General features: G+C 35.7%; 3 protein-coding genes across 8 annotated transcripts in view; 1 reads left to right on the top strand and 2 right to left on the bottom strand.

Annotated features, from left to right (window-relative positions):
- Positions 1-604, bottom strand: part of LOC100875844 (fatty acyl-CoA reductase wat) — a 30,542-nt gene extending 29,938 nt beyond the window's left edge. The window contains exon 1 of the mRNA XM_076536197.1: positions 178-604. Within this exon, the coding sequence (XP_076392312.1) occupies positions 178-411 (234 nt within the window). The 5' untranslated portion in view covers positions 412-604. The remainder of the gene's footprint in view (positions 1-177) is intronic.
- Positions 1-22,846, top strand: part of LOC105663968 (cyclic nucleotide-gated channel alpha-3-like) — a 1,281,713-nt gene that overhangs the window by 706,304 nt on the left and 552,563 nt on the right. For all 5 annotated transcript variants that reach the window (XM_076536535.1, XM_076536536.1, XM_076536533.1 and 2 more), the window contains one exon: positions 12,759-12,997. In XM_076536535.1, coding sequence (XP_076392650.1) covers positions 12,759-12,997 — 239 coding nt within the window. The remainder of the gene's footprint in view (positions 1-12,758; positions 12,998-22,846) is intronic.
- Positions 1-22,846, bottom strand: part of LOC143265284 (uncharacterized) — a 392,112-nt gene that overhangs the window by 333,823 nt on the left and 35,443 nt on the right. The window lies entirely within an intron of this gene.

The following is a 22,846-nucleotide window of genomic DNA, read 5'->3' as shown; positions in this document are numbered from 1 at the left end:
GTACCTTGGGCGTACATGTAGGTGCTCTGGTCCTCCAGAAAAGGTACCTTATGTGAGACCATCTTTTTCCCATTTACTTCAATGGAGACGCGTGCGCAGAAAAAATGAGAATGACGCCCCCCTTAAAAGGAATTATAGAACAAAATAAGCAAAATGATTTTAAAACACTACACTTACAGGACATTGAAAGTACTTTTCCATTCGCTCCTCAATTGTCATATTTTTCTTAGTCCTGATCATCAGGTAAATCTTGTCAATTTCCAAGCAAGTGCGTAAAAGTTTTTCTACGATGCCTGTTCCAAAGAAACCACTGCACCCAGTGAGTAGAATTTTTTTGCCAGCATAAAATTGTCGTATTTGACCACCATTGTTACAATTTTCGTTCTCTGAATGCCACTTTTCGCTATTCATCGCGAATATTATTTTATTATTTCGAATTCGTTCGTTCCTCACTTTCTATTACTTCCAATATGTTATTCGCTTTTCTTATTCACAAGTACACTTTTTACAAATCAGTGGTAAATTTCTATCAAAACTGTGTATCATTAAAGGAACACGATAGTACGATTCTAACAATACGCTTGCACAGAAAAATGTACTTTGTCGTTTGTTCCTACTTATATAGATTCAAGTTACCTTGAAGTCGTGGGGTGATGGTTAACTAAGTACTTCCCACAGTTTCACTTCTTATTGTAAGGTGATAAGTATATGTTATGATTACTCGCTATCTACATTGTGTGCATTACACATGTTTAATACATTAAGCACTGATGTCACTGCGGTTACTTAACTATATCTGTCTTTCCGGTTTCCTCGAGTATCAATAAATTTGAACGATACAATGACATTTAAAAAGAGATTGTAAATAATTATGAAAGTGAAAAGGAAAGTTCCGTTAAAAGACAATAATACTTATTATTTACAGCTTCGTTTTCGAAAACATTGTTTCGAAAAAATTTTTAGGTTCATTGTGTCCAAATCCGATCAGTATTTTATTAGGTAATCGGTGATCGTACTTAATTAATCAAAGAAGCGATTGAAGATACTGTAATCAAAGGGTATAATTAAATTCACCAATAACTTACCACAGTGAAGGTTATTCGATCGATAAATATACTTACAGTAACGATTTGATACACAGGAAGTCACAAAATTATTGGTGCAGGGGTATATTTAAAGAAAGAACATCGTACCATTCTTCAGTCTATCCCTGACAGACAAAGAGCGATTTCGAATTGTAAGAATTTACAGTAAGTAAATGACGAAGATTTCGTAATAGAATTGTAAAAGTATCCTAACGTCCTTAGATTAATATTGCACTATACGTAAATATTACTTACCCATTTATACTTTATATCATAGTGACATACGTTTGTTTCCATTCATTCCGTGGGCTATTTTTTTCTCATGTTCACTTATGTAATATATTAACCTTGTTGAGTAAAATTGGGACATCCTATACATAAGTATGTCTCGTCTTCTACTCACGGATTCAGCACTTTCGTTAATGATATGCCGGCCAAAGGTCAAAAAGGTTATGAAAATAATGTGCATTTGCTGATGATCTACGTAACTTAATGATTGGAACATTTATTCAACAAGTAAAACGTTTGAGTTCAAATTTCAATTCAGCAATTTGGTCGGTCGTATATGTTTCTGATTACAATTTTTAAATAGCCTACTACGTAATACAAATATTTATTAGCACTGACTGTACCAAAGCGGTCAAATGACTGATTCTCAGGTTTGCTATTTAGAACTACAAAATTTATGGACATATTTTTTTTTAAATCTGTATTGATTAGATAATTAATTAATCTGTAAATTCAATTATATTTTATCATTTCTTTGTTAATTTCTCTTCTTCATTTTTAATTTCGAAGTATAGATGGTGTGTTCCAAAAGTAATGAGAATGATTTTTTTTAAAGGAATTTATTGAACCAATTCTTACAAATACTCAAAAATCTTCGAAGTACTGCCCTTGGGCTTCTACAAATTTTTGCCAGCGACCCTGCCATGAACGGTACGCGTCCTGGAATGCGTTTTCCGGAACCGCTTTTAGGGCTTCGGTCACGGCCGCTTGGATGTCTTGTATCGGCGAGAAACGCGTTCCTTTCAGGGATGTCTTGATCCGGGGGAACAAAAAAAAGTCTGCCGGTGCCAGGTCAGGACTATAGGGGGGTTGGGGAAGCGTTATCACCTTGTTTTGGGTGGGAAACTCACGTACTCGCAGCGCGTTGTGACAAGGCGCGTTGTCGAGATGCACTATCCAGGTTGCGGAAATGTGTTTTCTCGTCCTGACGATCCTTTTTCCCAGTCTTTCCAGCACAACCATGTAATAGGCGGTGTTAACTATCTGTTCTTCAGAAAGAAATTCTTTATGGACTGTTTTGCTGGTTGGTGGTCGCCCAGAGCGTTGACCGTCGCGAACCTCTTCCCGCCCTTCCTTAAAGGCCTTTAACCACCTCGAAACTTGTGAGTACGACAGAACAGAGTCCCCATAAGCCTCACGAATCATTTTATTTGTGTCCTCAAGAGATTTGTTTATTTTAGCACAAAAGCTTTATTGCGTATCGTTGTTCCGATCGTCGACTCCAATTTTTCCGCGACACGGTCACCAAACAGGGGGTCACAAAAATTTACGTCCAGTCCCTTTCACAGCTCGGAGAGCCTTGGGACCGGGTTCATTGGAAAGCTAAGGGTTCCCCGCACCTAACCCATGTGGTCAGATCCCCCTCCGACCAACAGGAGCGGCACAGGAATTTCGTTCTCATTACTTTTGGAACACACCATGTATGTGCCTTACACACCAATACCTTAGTGGTAATATTAGTTTTTTACAATTAAAAAATGGTTGAATGGTATCAGAACCGTTGACGAAATGATAATTAAAATGTCATTCATAAAAAAGAAAGATAAGTTAACGATAATAATACTATAGTTGAGCACTAATAATCAATATGTGCTAATTGATCACTCATGATTCAAAACAAGATCCAGGTTATTTAAAAATTGTCCCTTACAATGTATTATATACTCAGTACAAGCAGGGTTGCTCGAGCTTATTTGGCGTGTACACGTATATGCCGAAAAACAACTATTAATGTTCGAAGAACCACCCTTATCCGAGAGAACAAACGAATACTATATCGTTACCATCATGCAAGGTACCAGGCTAATTTTATTCGTACGTATAGGTTGAATGTTGAAGAAATTTTGTCTTCCTAGAGCACTCAAGAAAATTGTTTACTTTCTTCCTTTTTATGACTAATTGGGTGGGATGAAAATAAAAGTTAGTTGACATTTGGGCAGGCAATTTGGCAACCTTGGGGAATTTTCAAGACCTCTTGTCGCTAAGCACCGCTATGGCTACATGTGTCTTTTCGCCAAGAGGAACCCTTATCTGTGGCAATAGAATTGTATGCAATTGTTAAAGCTATAAAAACCATGCATCTAGAGACCCGATGGTCGAGATTGCAATTCAGATTGACATTTTGATGGTTGACTTAATTTTATGTTGTACACTACTTGTGATTGTCACGAAAAGTAATGTGGTACCGAAATGATGACCACCCGATGCATGGCGATACCGATGCACGTTTAGCTGCGCGAGCTTTGCATACGTGGCGTTACCATGCAAACCGCGATCGACAAATGTTCGCTTCTTCCCACGAAAAGAGCAATTACGTATCTGGACGGCGTCACAGGAAGACCGTTAATAACACTGTCCAACAAATTTAAACTTTTTTTATGTTATCTAATACCCATTGGGTGATCCTTGTAGAGTTTCTCGTCCTGAACGAGAATCCGAAAACCGAATTGCCGAATTGCCGAATTGCCGAATTGCCGAAAATAATAACGAATAATAACAAAATATGAATAATAATAATTATGAAATAATAATACTAAAAAAAATTAAACATTGTAAATATAAAAAGTGGATGTATATTAAGCCCCATTATTGATGCTGATTGAGCGTAGCCACGGCACTGACTTGGCGAGGAGAGCGAGCTATGGCCGCCTGGCGGCAAAACATCGCGCACGTGCTCCCGGCAGATATTTTTTCGATTTTCTGGAATTGCATACAGCTACAACATTTACCCCACATAGTTTCTTCATCAGAAATGTCTATAGAATTCGATACTGTATAGCGAATTCGCGCTACATAAATAACTTTTTCTAAAAATGCAAAAATAGTACGTAGGAAATGCGTACAACGGCCGTTTTTTAAACTTTCATGAATATTTACAACTATTTAGAATTATGGAATATAACAATTATATATACCAATTTATTCGGGACACTCTCCTCTATCTTTTAAAATTAATTTGAATGTCCTAGCTTTTTTAGTTTCCTCGCAATATCGCATTTTCTACCCAAAACACGTGTTTTTACAAAAGCTCGTGTTTTTCAAAAACTGAGGCCTCCGAAAAAGTTGAAATGTATTTAATACACTACTTAACGCGTAAATAGGTTTCATTCATATCTGTGACGTAATTGTATGATTGAATGAAATAGAAATTATTTTATACTTTTTAGTGCATTTCGAAGTCAGTGTATTTTTTTTCTTAAAATTATTTTATTTCACGCTTTTTCTTCCGGGCTTTTTTTTTGTCCGCGTAAATGCCATGAACATAATTAAGTAAAAGACAACATGGATATTCGTTTTTCAATTTTTTTTTTTATTAATTGTTGTAAAATTGGTAAATAAAATCGGCGATTGCATGTTGACTGTAGAATTCAATATACAGTATTTACTCCGTAAATGTTAAAAAGATCTCTACCGTAAATGTTAAAATTGTATCCCCACTACTGGGGGATCCCCCTCGAAATCAGTCAAGAATGAAACACGATCGGTCGCCGAAACGACGAGGATCGAATATCGGTGAGACACATCCTAATGCAAGCAAAGGAAAAGATTGTAACTTTCTTATTTCTTACTATTTTCTCATGAAACTTTTACTGTTGTATTTGTCTAGATCAGTGCTCGGATTTAGATGCCCTTTTCGAGCCGATTTCGGAGTCGACGCCTACCGTCCTCCTACTACCGCGCTCGACTGCCCACGTGACGCCGTGCGCCAGGGACGTCGCACGATAGATTTGTCGGGTCATGGGGCCCGTGATTAGAAATTTTCCTTACACTGTTAATAATTATTATTTTTACAGATTATTAAAATTGTTAATACTATGTTAAAAGACTATTAAAATATTTTCGATTTCGATTTTCCTGCCAAGTTCTTATTTAATGGAATAAGCCTACAGGGGAAACCACTTAAAAAAAACGCATCAACAATAGTACCTCCTGGGTGATGTGGAAAGCTATTGACAAAATTGTAATTATTATAACTTGTGTTATTGTTATTATATGTATATATGGAAGATGTTTATAAATGCAAACATAGTATTAACAATTTTAATAATCTGTAAAAATAATAATTATTAACAGTGTAAGGAAAATTTCTAATCACGGGCCCCATGGCCCGACAAATCTATCGTGCGACGTCCCTGGCGCACGGCGTCACGTGTGCAGTCGAGCGCGGTAGTAGGCGCACGGTAGGCGTCGACTCCGAAATCGGCTCGAAAAGGGCATCTAAATCCGAGCACTGGTCTAGATTTCCTGATTAAAATGACACCAAACATGATATAATTACGTTAACAATTGCGTGTGTAACGAGTGATTAAAGTTTTTAACATAAAAGAGGACGGCGAATAGAAAAGAAAGAGAAGCAGAAGGTTGACACATTCGGCAAACATGAAACACTCGTGCGTCCTCTGTCTTTTAAATTCAAAAATCAAAATTCTTTATTTTTGGGGTTTCATCAATGAAGCTTTGATTATCGTATTCGTCTCGTTTTTCTGATTAAAATGGTACCAAACACGGTATAATTAAAATCATAATTACTTGTATAGCAAGCCTTTAGAAGGAATTCGCACCTCTACCATAAATGTTACATCCTAAACTTTTATGGCTTGTTACATAAGTAATTACGATTGTAATCATATCGTGTTTGGTGTCATTTTAATCAGAAAAACGAGACAAATATGATGGTAAAAGTTCCATTGACGAAAAACCAAAAATAAAGAATTTTAATTTTTAAATTTAAAAGACAGAACACGCACGAGTCTTTCATATTTGCCGAACGCTCGAAACTCTATCCCTCTTTGTCTTTTGTATGGCTGTCTCTGTCTACGTTCGGCACATTACAAAGAATGTAGGACCTCTACCGTAAATGTACAATCGAGACCGGCAAAAGTAACATTTACGGAGTGAATACTGTATTAGTAACAATAGTTTTTCGCTAATAACTCGAAAACTAAAGCCTTCCGCGAAATTTTTATATGAACAAAATTGTTCAGAATCATGTCCGTGATAAGATATTAAAAGCGCACTAAAATCGAGAAAAGTTTATTTCAAAAGTTGCCGGTTTTTTTGCAATAACAACACTTTGCAATTAAAAAATGAAAAATTTTTTGATAATGGTACCAATGGGGAGTCAGAACCTACCAGATGCAAAAGGTTTCGTTCCGATCGGTGCATCCAGCTAGGCGTAATCGGCGGGCACACATAGAAAATAATACAAAAAAAAAAAAAAAAAAAAAAAAAAAAAAATATACTGATCGAATTGAGTAACCTCCTCCTTTTTCGAAGTCGGTTAAAAATAGAAATGATAGGGTTTATAATAAATGTACATATCTATACAGGGTGTCTCACAACTCGTGTAGGTCCCTGAAATGGGGGGTAGGTGACGTGATTCTAAGCAACATTTTCCTTTGCAAAAATCGGGTTTGAAGCGTCGTTTTCGAGTTATTAACGAAAAACACGGACCAATCAGAGCGCCGGGATTACGCACGCCGAGAAGCGAGAGCGAAAGCTTCGAGCCGGTCGCCGGAGTGCGAGCGCGATCAACTGAGTTTTCCTCGGAACTGTCTCAACGTCTAATAACAAGTCTTTACATCGAAACTCAGTTAAATAACAAACAGAATAATTAAAAGTAATGTTCATTTATTCATTCCTCATGAAGGAGAATCGGAATTAGTTATGTGTAATTGACCTAAAGTATGCAAATGGAATTTATTGAATACTTCGTTATCGACAAGGAATGTGACATTAAATATCGAAATTTTTTTGTTTTATTTCCGACAATAATATTGGCCAACGAATTTACGTATTTTAATAGGAAATACTTATTCTGTTTGTGATAAAATAGAGTTTCAATGTGAGATCTAACAAATGTATTAACGTCTCTACTAATTTACAGAAAATTTATTAAAATAAGACTCACCCATTCTTTGAAAATAATCCTGTTTGTTAATAATCCGAGAGTGAAAGTGATGGGGTAATTGCCACTGGGTCGTCCTGCCGATGTTGACCTGTCGCAGACATTGGCACCTTACAACACAGCTGGTGGCACTCACAGGTCACTACACTGTCTTTATTTCAAAACACTTTTGTTTTCACTTTCACTTTCTGGAGAATCCCAGGTAAAAGGTATTGTCCCTCCCGATGCCTCCGAGGGTGTCCGAAAGGGGCCGATTATTTTAATATTGTCCTGGACTGCTCCTGTGATTAATAATAATTCCCCAAGATCCATGTTGAAAACTGCAGGTGCTGTGAAAAGTCCTCAGAATTTAGATTATGCGGCCGTATAAACTTATACGGGTGCATCTCGTTCTCTTGAAGAATTCGATGTACCGCGGAGCGATGCATACTGAAATAAAATACAGAAATGTATTAATAAATGGAGAAGGATACTTTAATATTAACGTTTTAATACTATTAACGTTACTTACCCAAAACGACGAGCGACGTCTCCTATGCTTAGCGTTCCATCTTCATGAAACTCCTCGACTACCTCGCGTTCCTTTTGCACTCGACGTGAATATAAAAAATGTCCTTTGCAGGGACATTTCGATGGTCACTGTCCGGCAGCTCTCACGAAAATGCTCACGGGTCAAACATAGTTTTCTTTCCAAAACACACTCAGCCTTTCCCTACCCCATGGCTAGATATTTTAACAAAAGTGTGCATATTGTTTGAACAACTTCCCCAAGTCTGATTGCCATTTTTAACGTCCCCACGGGTTTTTCGAAACAATCAATTATACGACAGTCGATAGCTGCGAGACTCGAATTCACCTGGATTGCCCATTGTACCATTTAGGCTTGACCGTGCAATAAATTGTACGAAGGCGAACTAACGGAAAGCTAATTACCTTAGATGACCCCTTTTACCAGACATTAAACATTTTGGTATAGCACGTAGCAGCAGCCGTTTTACAAAACAACGTTCGGAGCCGTAAAACAGTCCAATTCTCGTACCGACTGCTTTGTATTTTCGTGCTATCTGGCCAGGTATTGACGAACGGTATGTGACCAGTGGACAGAAAACCGTGTGCAATACCAAAATGTTTAATGTCTGGTAAAAAGGGTCATCTAAGGTAATTAGCTTTCCGTTAGTATTGAAACCATGTTAAACAAAATTCTTATAGAAGCATTGTCGACATTCATATTAATTAACCGTTAACTTTATTAAGAAATATTTTCAGTTATATAAGTGTTTAAAATGAAACAGTTGTGAAAAGTAAACTGTTTCATTAAGATAACTAATAATAACACATGTAAGAAACTGAGTACGTAAAATACGAGTGTGTGTCTACTGGTGATTTTGAAGCGCGGGTGTTAGGGTCAAAGACGACGAACCGTGAGACCGAGCGAGAATGCTCCGAAACGCAGAGGTGCGAGAAGACAGTGAGCGTACTGCGTCGATATAAGAGCGTGTAATATGTATATATACAGGGTGTAACCTGTAACGCTACTCACGATTTTTTTCCCACTTGCAGCCACCTTACGAAAAAAAATTTAAAATAAAATTTGCAGGGTATGAAGTGCACAATAGATATTAGTAAAGCAAATTTTGAAAACAGTTTGTTCTCTTGGCAAAGTCAAGGTCACCTTGAGTTTCTTAAATAGGAACATATATTTTTTTTTATTCATAGCTTTAGAGGACATCGAGACGAATTCGAAACATATATTACATTATATTTTTATTAACATATTACTCGATTTACAGAAGTGGAAATGTGAAGTAAAAGACTGGAATATTATGTGATGGAAGGCGGCATATGTTACATTTTGAACATGTAATTAAATAAAATGTATTTTTCTTATATTCTAGTCGCGTGTTTACATTCAGTGATCTCTTTGGAACCAAATAATGGTTACCCTACCAAAGTCAAAAGCTAAGTACTTTACATTTTTCCACTTCTGTAAATCGAGTAATATGTTAATAAAAATATAATGTAATATATGTTTCGAATTCGTCTCGATGTCCTCTAAAGCTATGAATAAAAAAAAATATATGTTCCTATTTAAGAAACCCAAGGTGACCTTGACTTTGCCAAGAGAACAAACTGTTTTCAAAATTTGCTTTACTAATATCTATTGTGCACTTCATACCCTGCAAATTTTATTCTAAACTTTTTTTCGTAAGGTGGCTGCAAGTGGGAGAAAAATCGTGAGTAGCGTTACAGGTAACACCCTGTACATATAGTGGCGCGTTGTGCCTCAGAAGTTAGAAGCAACAATAACCTGTCCGAATTCCCAAAATCGCGCAGTGTAATATATTATTAGTTTATTTACAGATTCATAAAATTGGTATTATTATGATGTTCAAATTATGTTGTTTATTTTGTGCCCAATCACTTCCGTTTTAATTTGATAGATGTTACAACAGATTTGTTTAAATAAATTTTCATATTCATTGTCCACCGTGTGAAACGTTAGCAATTTATTTGCTGTTATCACGGCCATTTATCGTCATCTGCTACTACATTATATGTACATGAATTTGTAACTTCGCGCAAAATTTACTGTTCATATGCCACAACACAATATCAAAAATAACTTTACATAGTCTAAAATGTAATATCCAAAATATTATCATAATATTATTGATTAACTGATTATTTTAAGTATCTTTAGTTTGTAATTTCAATTTAATTATTAAATATTTATCTCAACAAAATTATCTTAACACTTATGTTACAAATTATACAATATTTGAACCCATTTATATAAAATATATAAATTTGTCAAATGTTAAAGTAAACATAATCTCCCGTTAGACAAATATTAACACGTTCACGCCGGGGCAAGTATTTACGTTACGCTTCGTGGGGCGGGGCGATATTGTTGCTCTTTCGAAGCTTCGAACGCGCTAAATACGAGATCAAAACAGTTTTGACATTGAGTTTTCGGAACGCACATTCCTTGCATCAAGTGTAAAAGTAGGTAAAATTATCTTTTCTCCTACAGAGGCGGTTAGCACTTTTCCTTTTTGAATTTTTCACAAAGAAATCGAAGAGGGTGAAATAGAAAAGAAATAACGGTCAAGAAAACACACACATTTTCTACAATCGTTCAAAGCGGCTGTCAGAAAAACAAGAAAACGATGTAAAGAATATTAAAAACAATTATCGAAAACACAAGGTAGATTATACGCTGCGAAAAAAAGTAAAAAAGTAAGATTATATTGTAAAAGTTGTAAGGGCCTGCTCGCATTATGTTTAGAATGTTTTAAAAAGTTGCATGCTTATAAATAAATAATTGTTATCAATTTAAAATATTGAATGTTAATGCTTATAATACTCAATTTTTGTTTATAATGTTGACAAAAAATAAAATAAACTTATTTTTTGAAAACCCATCTGTGATGCACGTCGCCCCACGGGATAATTAAGTGTGACCCACCGGTGAGTCATGCCGCCCCACGGAACAGTCAAACGTGACCCACTGGTGGGTCACCCCGGCGTGAACGTGTTAAATTAAACATAGTCTTCCGTGTATGTCTAGAAGATATATGGCTGACTTTTTCTAACATAGTTACAAACTTAATAGCTCCTGAAAGTAAAAATTATAGTAATTTTGGGCATTCTTTTCTAGATGTGCAATCGGCAAATTTTTACAACTTCTAGTCATAAAATTATAAAAAGTTGTAAAATATTTTGTACTTCTAAAATGTAACTTATAACTTTCATTTTGTAATTAAATGTACGAAAATTTAACATATACGGAACACATCTGAAAATTAATATAAAATTTGGTTTACAATATTTTTTTTAACCTGATAAGGCTGTTAAATTGAAAGCAGAAAAAAATAATCATAAGAACGAGGTGTGACACAAAAGTAACGAGACTAGGTCTGTAGCTTGAAAAAACAATGGAATTGGCAGCAAATGTTTGTTGTGGCATCATCCCACATACCTCCTCTATCCCTGTTGCCAATTTCGATTGAATCGGTCATACCATTTGGAAGTATTGCGTTATTTAGTGAACACGTGCAACTGCATTCTGCCGGAAAAATGTCTAATGTAAAAGTCGAACAGCATATAAACATCAAGTTTTTTGTAAAATTTGTTGAAATCTTTTGTAACATGTGATGAGACTTGGATTTTTACCTATGACCCAGAATGTAAGCGCCAGTCAATGGAGTGGAAGTCTCCAGGATCCCCAAAACCCAAAAAAGCACGCACGTCAAAATCAAAATTCCGCATTAATGGAATTGTAATGATTGAGTGGTTTCCCAGTGGTCAGACTGTTAACCAACACTATTACATTAAAGTCCTAAAAAGATTTAGTGAAAAAATTTGGAAAGAAAGGCCACAGTTATGAAGCGATGGATGGTCGTTGCACCAGGATAATGCATCCGCTCACACGGCACTGTCTGCCAAGTACATAGTTTCTGACCAGTAAAAATATTACTGTGATGGGGCATCCTCCTTATTCATCTGATTTGGCTCCATGAGACTTTTCTTTATTTCCTAAAGTTAAATTTTGCTTAATGGGAACCCATTTCACCTCAGTTAAAGAGGTTCAGGCAGAAACGGAGAATCTCCTAAAGGGACTTCCAAAAACCTCGTTCCAGAATTGTTACCAGCAATGGCAGCACCAAATGCAAAAGTGTGTGAATGCTGAAGGGGACTACTTTGAAAGTGATAATGTCACGGAGAACTGATTCTGCAGGTACAATGATTTATTGGACTAGTCTCGTTACTTTTGTGTCACACCTCGTATATCTACTAGGTACAGCGCGACCGCCTATGTTATAAATACTCACGCGTCCAATGTAGTGTTAAAGACTTATTTTTTTACACCTATTAAATTTCTTTGTAGCGGCTTATTATATTATATTATATATTAATTTCCTTTTCTATGCCATCTTCTAGTCTTCCATTATGATAGGAGCACTATCATTGCACTATCACATATCATCTTTTATTATACAATATCTGTTCACCACATCAATTCTTCAAAAGATAACATACTCGTTGAAAACGACATCAAACATAGAAATACAGGCAATTACAAAAAGGAAAAACAAGTCTCATCTGAGGCAGGAAATATTGGAGAAAAAAAGTAGTTTAACTGACAGAAGAACAAATCTCTCCCGTTTAGAAGATAAAACGAGGATTTTCGTTCAGTCGAACGACTCGTTTGCATCAACTTTCTGAAACGACCATTTAAATCTTCTCTTAAAAAAGTTTCCGTTGCTTTGACCCATAATCCTTAGTTTTTTTCTGATGATAATCCTATTCAATCATAGCCAGTTTGGCGGTCCGCTTTCTGAACCACGCAGACAGTGATTTGGTCAAGCTAAGAACAAAGTGACTCTGATGAATCAGAAACAAATCTCTACGAGTTTGTAGACATAATGAAATATATAACGTCGCAAAAAAGTGTATAACCCTTATTGTTGCAGGTGTACTCTGTTCAACAGCGGTATTTTAGCTCGTCTCGTGACTCGCTTCATGGGGCTTATGTGAATCGTGGGGCGAGCGAGCTCGATCTAAGCCGTAAACCGAAGAGAAGGGACCATCTCAGGGGAAGATTCAAGCTGCCATATACGGTTGCACTCACGTCCTCGCGCGACCAGTCGCACTTGCATACACCTGCGTCTGTCAATCATCTCAGCAATAGCAGCTGCAACGGTACCGAAACGTGAGTATTAATAATTCATCTTCAGCAAACAATTTTCAATACAGTAAAGCCACGATATAAGCGAATCTTTTGCGTAGTTTCTACATTGAATGCAGTTTGCCGAACGTAAAAAAGGATAACGAGCGAAGGAAATCGAATGACTGCTCGTAAATAAACAGGAACATGTCCAAGAAATAAGACTATTGCAAGAACGGAATTTTATTATTTTTTATTTTTCTGTTAAAGAATTTTACCAACATATTTCTGATATTTTCCAGACTTCAAACACGATGTAATTTGTAAAATATTTACTTGTAACTTCGAGCATTTCTCTTATAACGAGGACCTTATCTAATAAATTGTTATAAGTAAATATGTTCCGAATAACGTAGTGTTGGGTCTCAGTTTAATCAGAAAAATGTTGTAAATATGTTGCTATTAATATTGTAAACAATATAATAAGCTCATAATAATTAATTCTGTTCTTGCATTGTTATTGTTTCACGGATAAACCCAAACCCGCATTACGTTATATTTTTCGACATGCAAACTTATCAACATCAAGGGAGTCTTCTCCCAATGGTGGAAATAATTTTTTTACTTATATCATGTTGATCATGTTCGCTTCTATCGAGACTTTATTGTATACAAGTTGTGATGTGATAATTAATTACATTAACTCGCCAATTTTTTAAAATATGACCTTATTATAAAATGACCTTGAAAAGTATTAAGATCACCGTTTCGAACGATTTATCTGCATTTATATTACTTGATATAACATTTGATACTAATATTTGATGTAACAATATATAGCATAACCTAGGTTTGATGTAACCTACCGAATCTAATAATTTAATTACATTATACGTTTATTAGTTGAGATAGATTATATTAGATTAATATCCTGGATAGTATGAAATTTCGTATGTACGAAGTTAAAGATTTTTAAATGTTATAATTGAAGTATTAAGTAGCGCCATGTCTGTAAATAACTATAAGCAAGATATTTTACGAGCCTATTTGAGATTTACTGGATGTATAACTGGATGTCTTATATAAATAAATACTGGATATAAATCGCATTAGATCGATCTCTAAAAGCACGATCAAGTACAATATTCAAAATTCTACAGCTTTTGCGCAGAACACTTTTTTGGAAAATGTTTTATTTCGAAAGGAATAAGCTGTCGTTATTTACATTTCAACAGTTACGGCGTAATTTTTAACCCAAGAATTTATGTTTATCAGAAACAAAGAGCATACATTTAATATTTTTAGATATTTCATAAGTGTACAAAGTTTTGTAAAATAACTTTATTGAGTGCTGGGGAATAGAACTATTAAATTTCTGTTTAATATAAATTTAAGTAACAATAACCAATTTAGTGCTACAAAACTCTGATCAAAGTATGTTTTTACAAAACTGAAAAGTTGCAGAAAGATGTGAAATAAATGGTAGATAAATAAATAGGCAGATGGATAGGTAGAAAATTTTAAATTCTGCAACTTAATATGCAAGTTCATATTTAGTAGATATTGCAAAATTTTTCATTTATTTGTAATAGAGTGCAAAGTATTTTCATTAAAACATAGAAAAATAAACTAAATGGTAAACGAAAGAATAGAAATAATATCAATACCATTAAAATAAAAAGAACAAAATTCAACTATACTGAAAAGACCACACTATAGAAAAGGTTAGTTTACCTGCAGTGATCATATGAAAATTCCGTTGACGTAAATCCTTCAAGTCATTCATTTCCCAACACAACCCGGTTTCTTAAAAGTGTAACACTTACTTTATCTACTATAACCAATCGAAATTAATGAAAATTCTTCCCACCAAAATGAAAACATTCAGTCTATCGCCTCTATTTTGAATTTCACAAATTTTCTTCTTAGCGAACATTTCTTGTAGAAACAGATGAAACTGTAGCAGAAACAAATTGTCACCCCGAATCGTTAATAAATAATCTTCAAAAATTTCAAGAGTTACAAAAATTTAATTCGTTAGGGATTAACTCGACACGTTTTAATAATTACTCAATATCATCGTTAAAATAAAATAGCTTTGATTAATAAATGTTAAGATTATTTGTATTATTTGTATTCGTAAGAGACTTGCAGAGTTAGCATATTTAGACATGCGCGTACATAACACAAACGTGTAATAAAGAATTAAAACGCAATTTATCGTCCTTGTAATCGGTACTGTTACCCGCGAACATCCTAGTGACTGCAATCTTATTTAACCGACTTCGAAAAAGGAGATTACTCAATTCGATCAGTATATTTTTTTTTATTTCACTACATGCTCGCTAAACATATGATTTTATGTTCTATGGATATGTACACTACGGTCATGAAAACGATCAGGTAACATTATTCAAACCTGCGTGTCAAACCAATGACGTATCACGAAAACTAGTTACGCAATATTAATAGAACTTACACACAACTATAAATACTGCATCCGTTGATGAAAAACAGATTTCCACCGTTCTTCCAATTTTCGCACTCCTTGAAAGAGCTCTCTTAACTGTTGATCTATCCAAACTTAAGTTATCACTTTCCATTTAAAAAATAGATTGAACCATGAAATCGGTCATTAGTTCGCAGTACTAATAGTGGCGGGGGGTCAAGTAGAGGTACTGTGCAACAAAAACTCGGAGACAATACAGGCGTTATGGAACATGGTATTGCCATGGAGAAACAGAATGTTACTGATGTTTTTCACTGTTCTGAAATCCATTGTTACTGTTCTAGAACTGTGTATACTGCTCCACCATAATATTTTCTACCTCCTTATACAGACGTCAATATGCAATGTCATAAAAATCCATTGCAATGATTAACACGCACTTGTACTCTGCTATTTATTAACAACAAAGTTCTATCGGTTCCTTTTCATTTTCTACGCAAAATTGATTCTAGTTGTGTTCAAGGAGTCGGTACGAAAACTACCAACTTTCATCAACGAGTAAAATTTCAACGACAACTTCTGTATTAATTTAGATCTTTTATCGCATCACACAATTGTATCATTTCTACAAGCTAGTCAAAGTTCAATTTTCGAAGTATATGTGTAGTATTTTACTACTGTAACAGATTCATTATGTATACACTGCTGGCCAAAATTAACGCACCACTTTCTTTAGCCGTTTCTTTCTTTACGTTCTGTTGGAGGTAGGACTTTGAAATTTTGAGGATAGTTGAGCCCATGGGTTATCTCAATGCTCCAGGAATGCCATTGTTTCCTGCCACCCCCTTGCGGTATCGGCGACCCCTTGAATGCTAGGGGGTCGAAAAACCGAAAAAAAGGCTCTAAATTCGACAGAAAAAAAGAAAAAATCCGAAATTTTTTTACAGAATGAGGTTCTTTAGGTTGCGGCCTTTCCGAAAATGCCCGGCTCAACCACCTGCGACACCCCCAACCTCCTCCCTAATTTTCCGCCCCTCCCAAAGGGGCGGTTTTTTCGATTTTGCTCAAACTTTTACCGAAGCTTCCTCTCGACCCCATTTATACCTGGTAAAAATTCGGTCACGTTTGCACCAACCCCTTGGTCGCTACACGCTGTCAAAAAACCACCCCTTGCTGTTTTTTCACTTTTTCACAGTTAAAAGTCAATTTTGGACCTGCAGTTCACGGAAAAACTTGTTTCCGTGCCAACGGTATCGTTCCTGTTGGTGGTTTGGGCCTGGTGTGAAACCAACCCCCGCTGAGGGGGTTCTTACTTCCAACCCACTCAATCCACCCCCGGGGGTGAGCGGGTAAATTGGGTGCATGCGATCGATTGAGGGATCATTGGAGCATTCCTGTACAAATTTTCAAGTCGATTACTCGAACCGTTCTCGCGCGATATGCAAAAAATTGGAAATTTTGAGATTTTCAACCCCAAGTTCACCTAGCAGCCACAACTTATTGGAGGCAGTTGGCATCCCGCGGATTGGCCTCTCACGAAGTTTGAACCCTCCTCTCTTCGATCTCAGAAGGTGCAATCGCTCACATGATCCGCACAGCCTCCAAGCCGTGCATTTCAAGAAAAACAAACTGACACGTGTCTTTCAGTACCGAAATGAAATCCTAAAACAGACAGCTGCTACAATCCTGGTAGGGTTACATTTAATAATGATTGCTTGACAAGGATCTGTTTTATTAGTTTACTGCTTCGTGATAATTATTCTGTTTTTCGTTTAGGAAGACAGAAATCCTATTACCGACACCTGGGAAGATAGCCCAGGTAGTGTGGAAAAACTCCCGCTTCCGACGGTTTCCACGCATACCCACTAAAACTATTTCCCGCCCCCGCCATAAAGGCGGGGGGGTGGCGGCAGCCCGTCAGGCTTCCCTATCGGTAGGACGTAGTCCACTTGCGCTAGGCCATCGCTCGCTATTGTGGAAAAAAGACTACCCCCCCCCCCCCCCCCCCTCGCGTATGTGTTCCATGTGTGGAGAATGGATGCTCTCAAATAAAGGGTCTTGGCCCGAGGGGCTACGTCAAGATCTAAGGGGAAGCTCCCGGGCAAAAATGCGCTGACCTCCAACTTGTCTTGTAACGCCCCCTCAGCACCGCCTCCCGGTGGGCTCGAACATACGGCGAAAAACCGCGACCTCTCCCCACCATTTCGCACCTAACAAGGAAACATATCAAACCGCGACACACCGATTTTAATGAAACTTATGTGAAAGATAGTTCTCAAAAAAATATTTGACACGTATTTTTTTTAGCGGCCATCGTTCACATTGAAGGGGTGAAAATAGCCCTCGAAGTTGGGGGTTAAAACCATGTTTTTGGGAATATCTCCGGAACTAAAGAAGATATTTGAATTCTTTTTTTTGTAAATTGTTGGTCTTTAGATAGGAAATTTTTGTGCGTAAAAAATTTCAAGAAACTTTATTTGTTTAACTAATATTTTGAAAATTTATAATTTTTGTTTAAATTTTTGCACTAAATGTTGATCTATTTTTTTGCAACTTCGTGTACGTAAACTATGGACAAAAATAGAGGATACGTGTTTTTGGAATTTGTTGTTTGTTGCAATGTTTTATTAGATATATAATTTAACATCACCTCCTGTGAAGAGGGGCAATCATCATTTTTATTAAAAATATCATTATTTTTACAATCTTTTACATTATTTTAGCGATTTTATACCTCTTCATATGCCGTTAATTGATTTCTGAATAATTATTGTAAGCGTCGCAGGTATGAGCGTGACGCGGTTAGAATCAACGCCGAAAGGAACATAGGCATTTATGGCCAATATTGTTAAAAAACAATTTAATTTATTTTTATTTTCTGAGTTTCTTAAAAAATCCCAATGTTTCCAAAAGTTCTAAATATTTTATTTAGATTGAAGACTTTACATTAAAGGTATAGTGAAAGTATAAAAGCAGTATTGGCCATAAAAGCCTATGTTCTTTACGGCGCACAGTGGTCCCAAATCGCAAAAAGCTGGCCAAAAGTCAAAAAATGAAGTATTCAATTTTTACCTTTTAACTACTGGGTTGGGTACACTGATAGTTTATGAGTTCAATTACAAAAGGTACAGTTGCCTAGTTCATCTACCTGCATTGATATTTCAGTAGGAAATTGACTTTCGTTCGAGCAATACCTAACGCGCAAATCCAGCAAAAATAGACTTTATTAGAAAAATTTGTAACTCAGTCCCCAGTGCATCAATTTTGATTCTGCAAAATAGAAAACATAGCTAAAGGTAAGTAGAATTCATAGACACAGTACAAGATCAATACTTACAAAGTATAATACAACAATTGAATAATGCTTTTTAATAAAAATTCAAATAAGTGGCGACCTCGGTATTTATAAAAAAAGGGAAAAGTTTATGAGTTAGACGGAGTTGGGTTAAAAAACCAATTGTCATATTTAGTTAAGACTGCAATGCATCAGAATTAACAAAAAAATGCTGCTCATATCTGCCCCTCGAGTCTTAATGAACATTTGAAAATGTAAATACTTATGTTTGTCGCTGATTCATGCGTGTTCGCCTCTCTCTTTCTTTCTTTCTCCCCTTCATACAATTAGTCATTTGCTCACTATTTTTGTCTTCTTTTTTTCATACCTGCATAGAAATTACAAATAGGGGAGAGGCCAACATTCAGGTATACGTGACCCCCGGGCACATAATACCGAAGTACAATTAAGCAAATAAACGTTGAATTTAAGAATATTCAGCATCAGTTTTTTCATAACTTCTTACAAATATTGATATGGGCGCCACAGGATTATTATAAACATTGTTAAAAAAAGTATAATATAAATCAGTCTATAGAATTTAACATTATGAATAAAAGATGTATTGATATGTTTGCGCGTGCACCTATAATTACATTGTTGCTGGAAAGATTAAACTTGTTTAAAATATAGTTTAGTATAATATGTACATGTACATTTATATTTCAGTTTCTGAAGAAATTACTCTATCAAAGAAGCAAATATTCATTGCACGGAAAAGTAATTTGAATGGAACAAAAAGTAATTTAATAAACGTAATTAATTATTTTTTTCGTAATTTTGTCTTTAATTTGTAACCTCGAAAACCAGTTTGTACAAATTTTCAGCTAAATAGAAGAATTCTTTCATATTTTGGTTAGCTTTTTGTTTTTTTTTTTTTTAATACTGAGCGTCCATATTGAATTCGCCATTTTGTTTTTCGTAATTTTGACTTTTGATTTGTAATGACTGACCTCGAAAACCCCTAGATACGAAGTTTCATTAAAATTGAAATACGCCTTCATATTTTGGCCAGCCTTTTGCGATTTGGGACCACTGTGCGACGTGGCGAAAGAAAGTTATCGTTTTTGAAGACCTTCAATTTAGTATCCGTATCATCTGTGTACCAGCACTAGGATGGTACGTGTCAATTTAGTTTTTAGTAAATTCATTTATTGATGCATCATTAGTCGAGTCCTTGGCTTCAGCGGCACAGGCCATGCCATAAACCTTGCGGACCCAAAGGTCAAAGGATAACGTGGGCCTAAAGAATAATGGTTCCAGGTCCCTCAGGAAGACGTCACCGATTTTGGAAAAAACCCAGAATTTTCTGTACCGCCGTCCTCCCCCATGTAGAAAACCCTGTTCCCCTCCCAAAAATGTACCACGCCAAGGGCACAAAGGAAGGGGGAACAGAGGTTTTAAATACAGCAAAATATGCTGAAAATGATCAGAACACATCAACCACTCAATCAGTATAAATCAAATAGTCAAACACAACTAAAAAAGTAAAACACATTGAATCATTGCTTAAATACAACATTCAAACACAACATAATTATACAAAATTTGTTAAAATTCACTGTCACTGTTATATGTATAATAAATAAGTGCTATTAGTTGTTAAAATCAGTGTCCATTTTTTAAATACAATATTCATCCGCCGATAAGTCAGTGTGTGAAGCGGAGCATCTTTGAAAGTTCCTTTCAAAATAAAATTTTTAAACTTTGCTCTGCCAAAACATCTAGTCTAGGTTTTATGCGCCGTCTACTGGCTATGAGCGTGGGAGTGAAACCGCCACAACATAAATATACCGTCTTCATAAAATTGTTGTGATTTTTTAATAAAAAATTTAGATATATGTGTTTCTAGTTCATTTAAGTTTTTAAACAATTTTCCATCAAGTGAATTTTGCAATATTCAAAATAAATAAAAATCAGATGGTGCCAAGGCAGGTGATATATAATGGGTCAGATAAAATACCCCAATCAAATTGTAGTAATGTTAATGGTCTCGTCAAAGATATTTACAGTCTTTTCTTGTCTTGGTAAGAGACTTTTTTTTTCTGAATAAAAGTGAATGTCCTTGATCTCGTACTACTGATTTTAAATAATGCAGTTGCTCACGATACTTTTTGGAATTAATAGTCTGGTTATCTGGTAAGACTTCATAATGGTATATTTCTATTCGATGCACAGACCATAACGAATAGCTCCATATCTCGAAATACGAGCCAAGGGAGGACCTTTTGTCTGTCAAGTTTCGTGCGGATCGATCCTAAAGTAAACACGCGCTTGCCATAAATCGTCTAACGACTATACCTTTTTTCTCTCGCAGTCTTTAACAAATGGAGGACAGAATTTTCTTAACCGTCATTCCATTATACGTGAAGGTTCTCGGGAGATCTTCACATAACAGATAGGCAGATTATTATTAAATGTGGTGCAAGTCGAATCGGGAATCGAGAAGTTCCGTAAAACGTAGAGTTTCGTGTATAATCCAACGCAGTGTGAATTACAATACGTATCCTAACACATTCGTGAATCGCAGTACCGGGTCGCCGTGATTTCTAAATCACGCCAAACTATTCGCGCGAGACACTGCACTCTTCGAATAAACTGACTATTCATTAGAGCCAAGAGGTCACGCGTGCGGTCACATTCATGACCCGTAGAGGAGTTGCGTCATGCGCACTCGATTTGATTACTCGCACACAATGACATACACTTAGAGAATACACTTCGGCATTAGAATCACAATCAATCAAAAGAACCAATCAACAATTCCACACACCTACATACACATTACATACGTAAAGCTATGTTAGAAAGGTTTTGACGATACAATTCCCTTGTAATCCTACCAAATCGAGAGTGAAAACATTTTAGCGTAAAGTTCAGCTTTGGCCATTATTAATGATTTTTGTTCTGGCAGAAATAGAAAAATTTCTCTTTCATTTCACATTATTAAAAATGACCAAATTCTTCTCCGTCAGCTTATCTGGAACCTAAACGACATACTTATTCGTCATTCTAAGCTTTTTCAAATGTAATTTGGAATTTCATCATTGTTAATTTTGACCTGCCACTTCGTTTTGTGTGTTACATATTAAAATCTCCACTACTAAACCTTTTAATTCCCTTTTGCATTGTGCGTTTCTTAATAATATCCTCCCAGTACATGTTACAAATTATTTTTCTTGTTTCTTTTACAACATTTTTCGTTTGAAAATACAAAAGGGTGAAACAGTACAAAAATACTTATAACGAACATTTTGCTCGTTCATATTTGCACTTCTCTGATACGAAAATAATTGAAACAAAACTAGCTAAAATGAACGAAAAACGTCTTTATTTAACCGTCTTCGAAAAAGAAGGAGGTTACTCAATTGGATCAGTAAATTTTTTTTTTTGTTTTGTTTTTTTTTTCTATGTATGTTTGCCGATTACGCCTAGTTGGGTGGACCGATCGGAACGAAACCTTTTGCATCTGACGGGTTCTGACTCCCCATTGGTACCATTATCAAAAAATTTTTCATTTTTTAATTGCAAAGTGTTGTTATTGCAAAAAAACCGGCAACTTTTGAAATAAACTTTTCTCGATTTTGGTGCGCGTTTAATATCTTACCACGGACATGATTCTGAACAATTTTGTTCATATACAAATTTCGCGGAAAGCTTTTGTTTTCGAGATATTAGCGAAAAATTGTTATTAACTTTTCAAATCAACTTCGAACGATTTTAATATCCTTCTAATACGTTATTAGTGGCATGATTCTGAACGAGTTTTTCCTTATGCATAATTGACGGAAAACTTCAGTTTTCGTGATATTAGCGAATAACTATTGTTATTAATATTAGTGGAATGCCCCGCGCTATGCACGGGAATGACAGGAAGGGCAATTAAAAAGTTAATTAAAATAAGAAAGAGCAATTAAAAAGTTAATTTAACTAAACTAAGCTTTACCGCTCTGGCACGCGACTTATACAGCAAGATGAGTTCACGTTGACGTTGGTGTATTATTCCCATTGCTTGGTACAGTCTCCGTATCGTTCTAAAAATGCTTCAATTTGATTTGTTAGAAAATTTATTGCGCAGGATCTGCTATTATTTTACGGATACTTTAACCCT

Source organism: Megachile rotundata, chromosome 10, assembly GCF_050947335.1.
Source record: "Megachile rotundata isolate GNS110a chromosome 10, iyMegRotu1, whole genome shotgun sequence".
Lineage (NCBI taxonomy): Eukaryota > Metazoa > Arthropoda > Insecta > Hymenoptera > Megachilidae > Megachile > Megachile rotundata.
The sequence above is the reverse complement of the archived record's forward strand: the minus strand, read 5'-3'. Positions and strand labels throughout refer to the sequence as shown.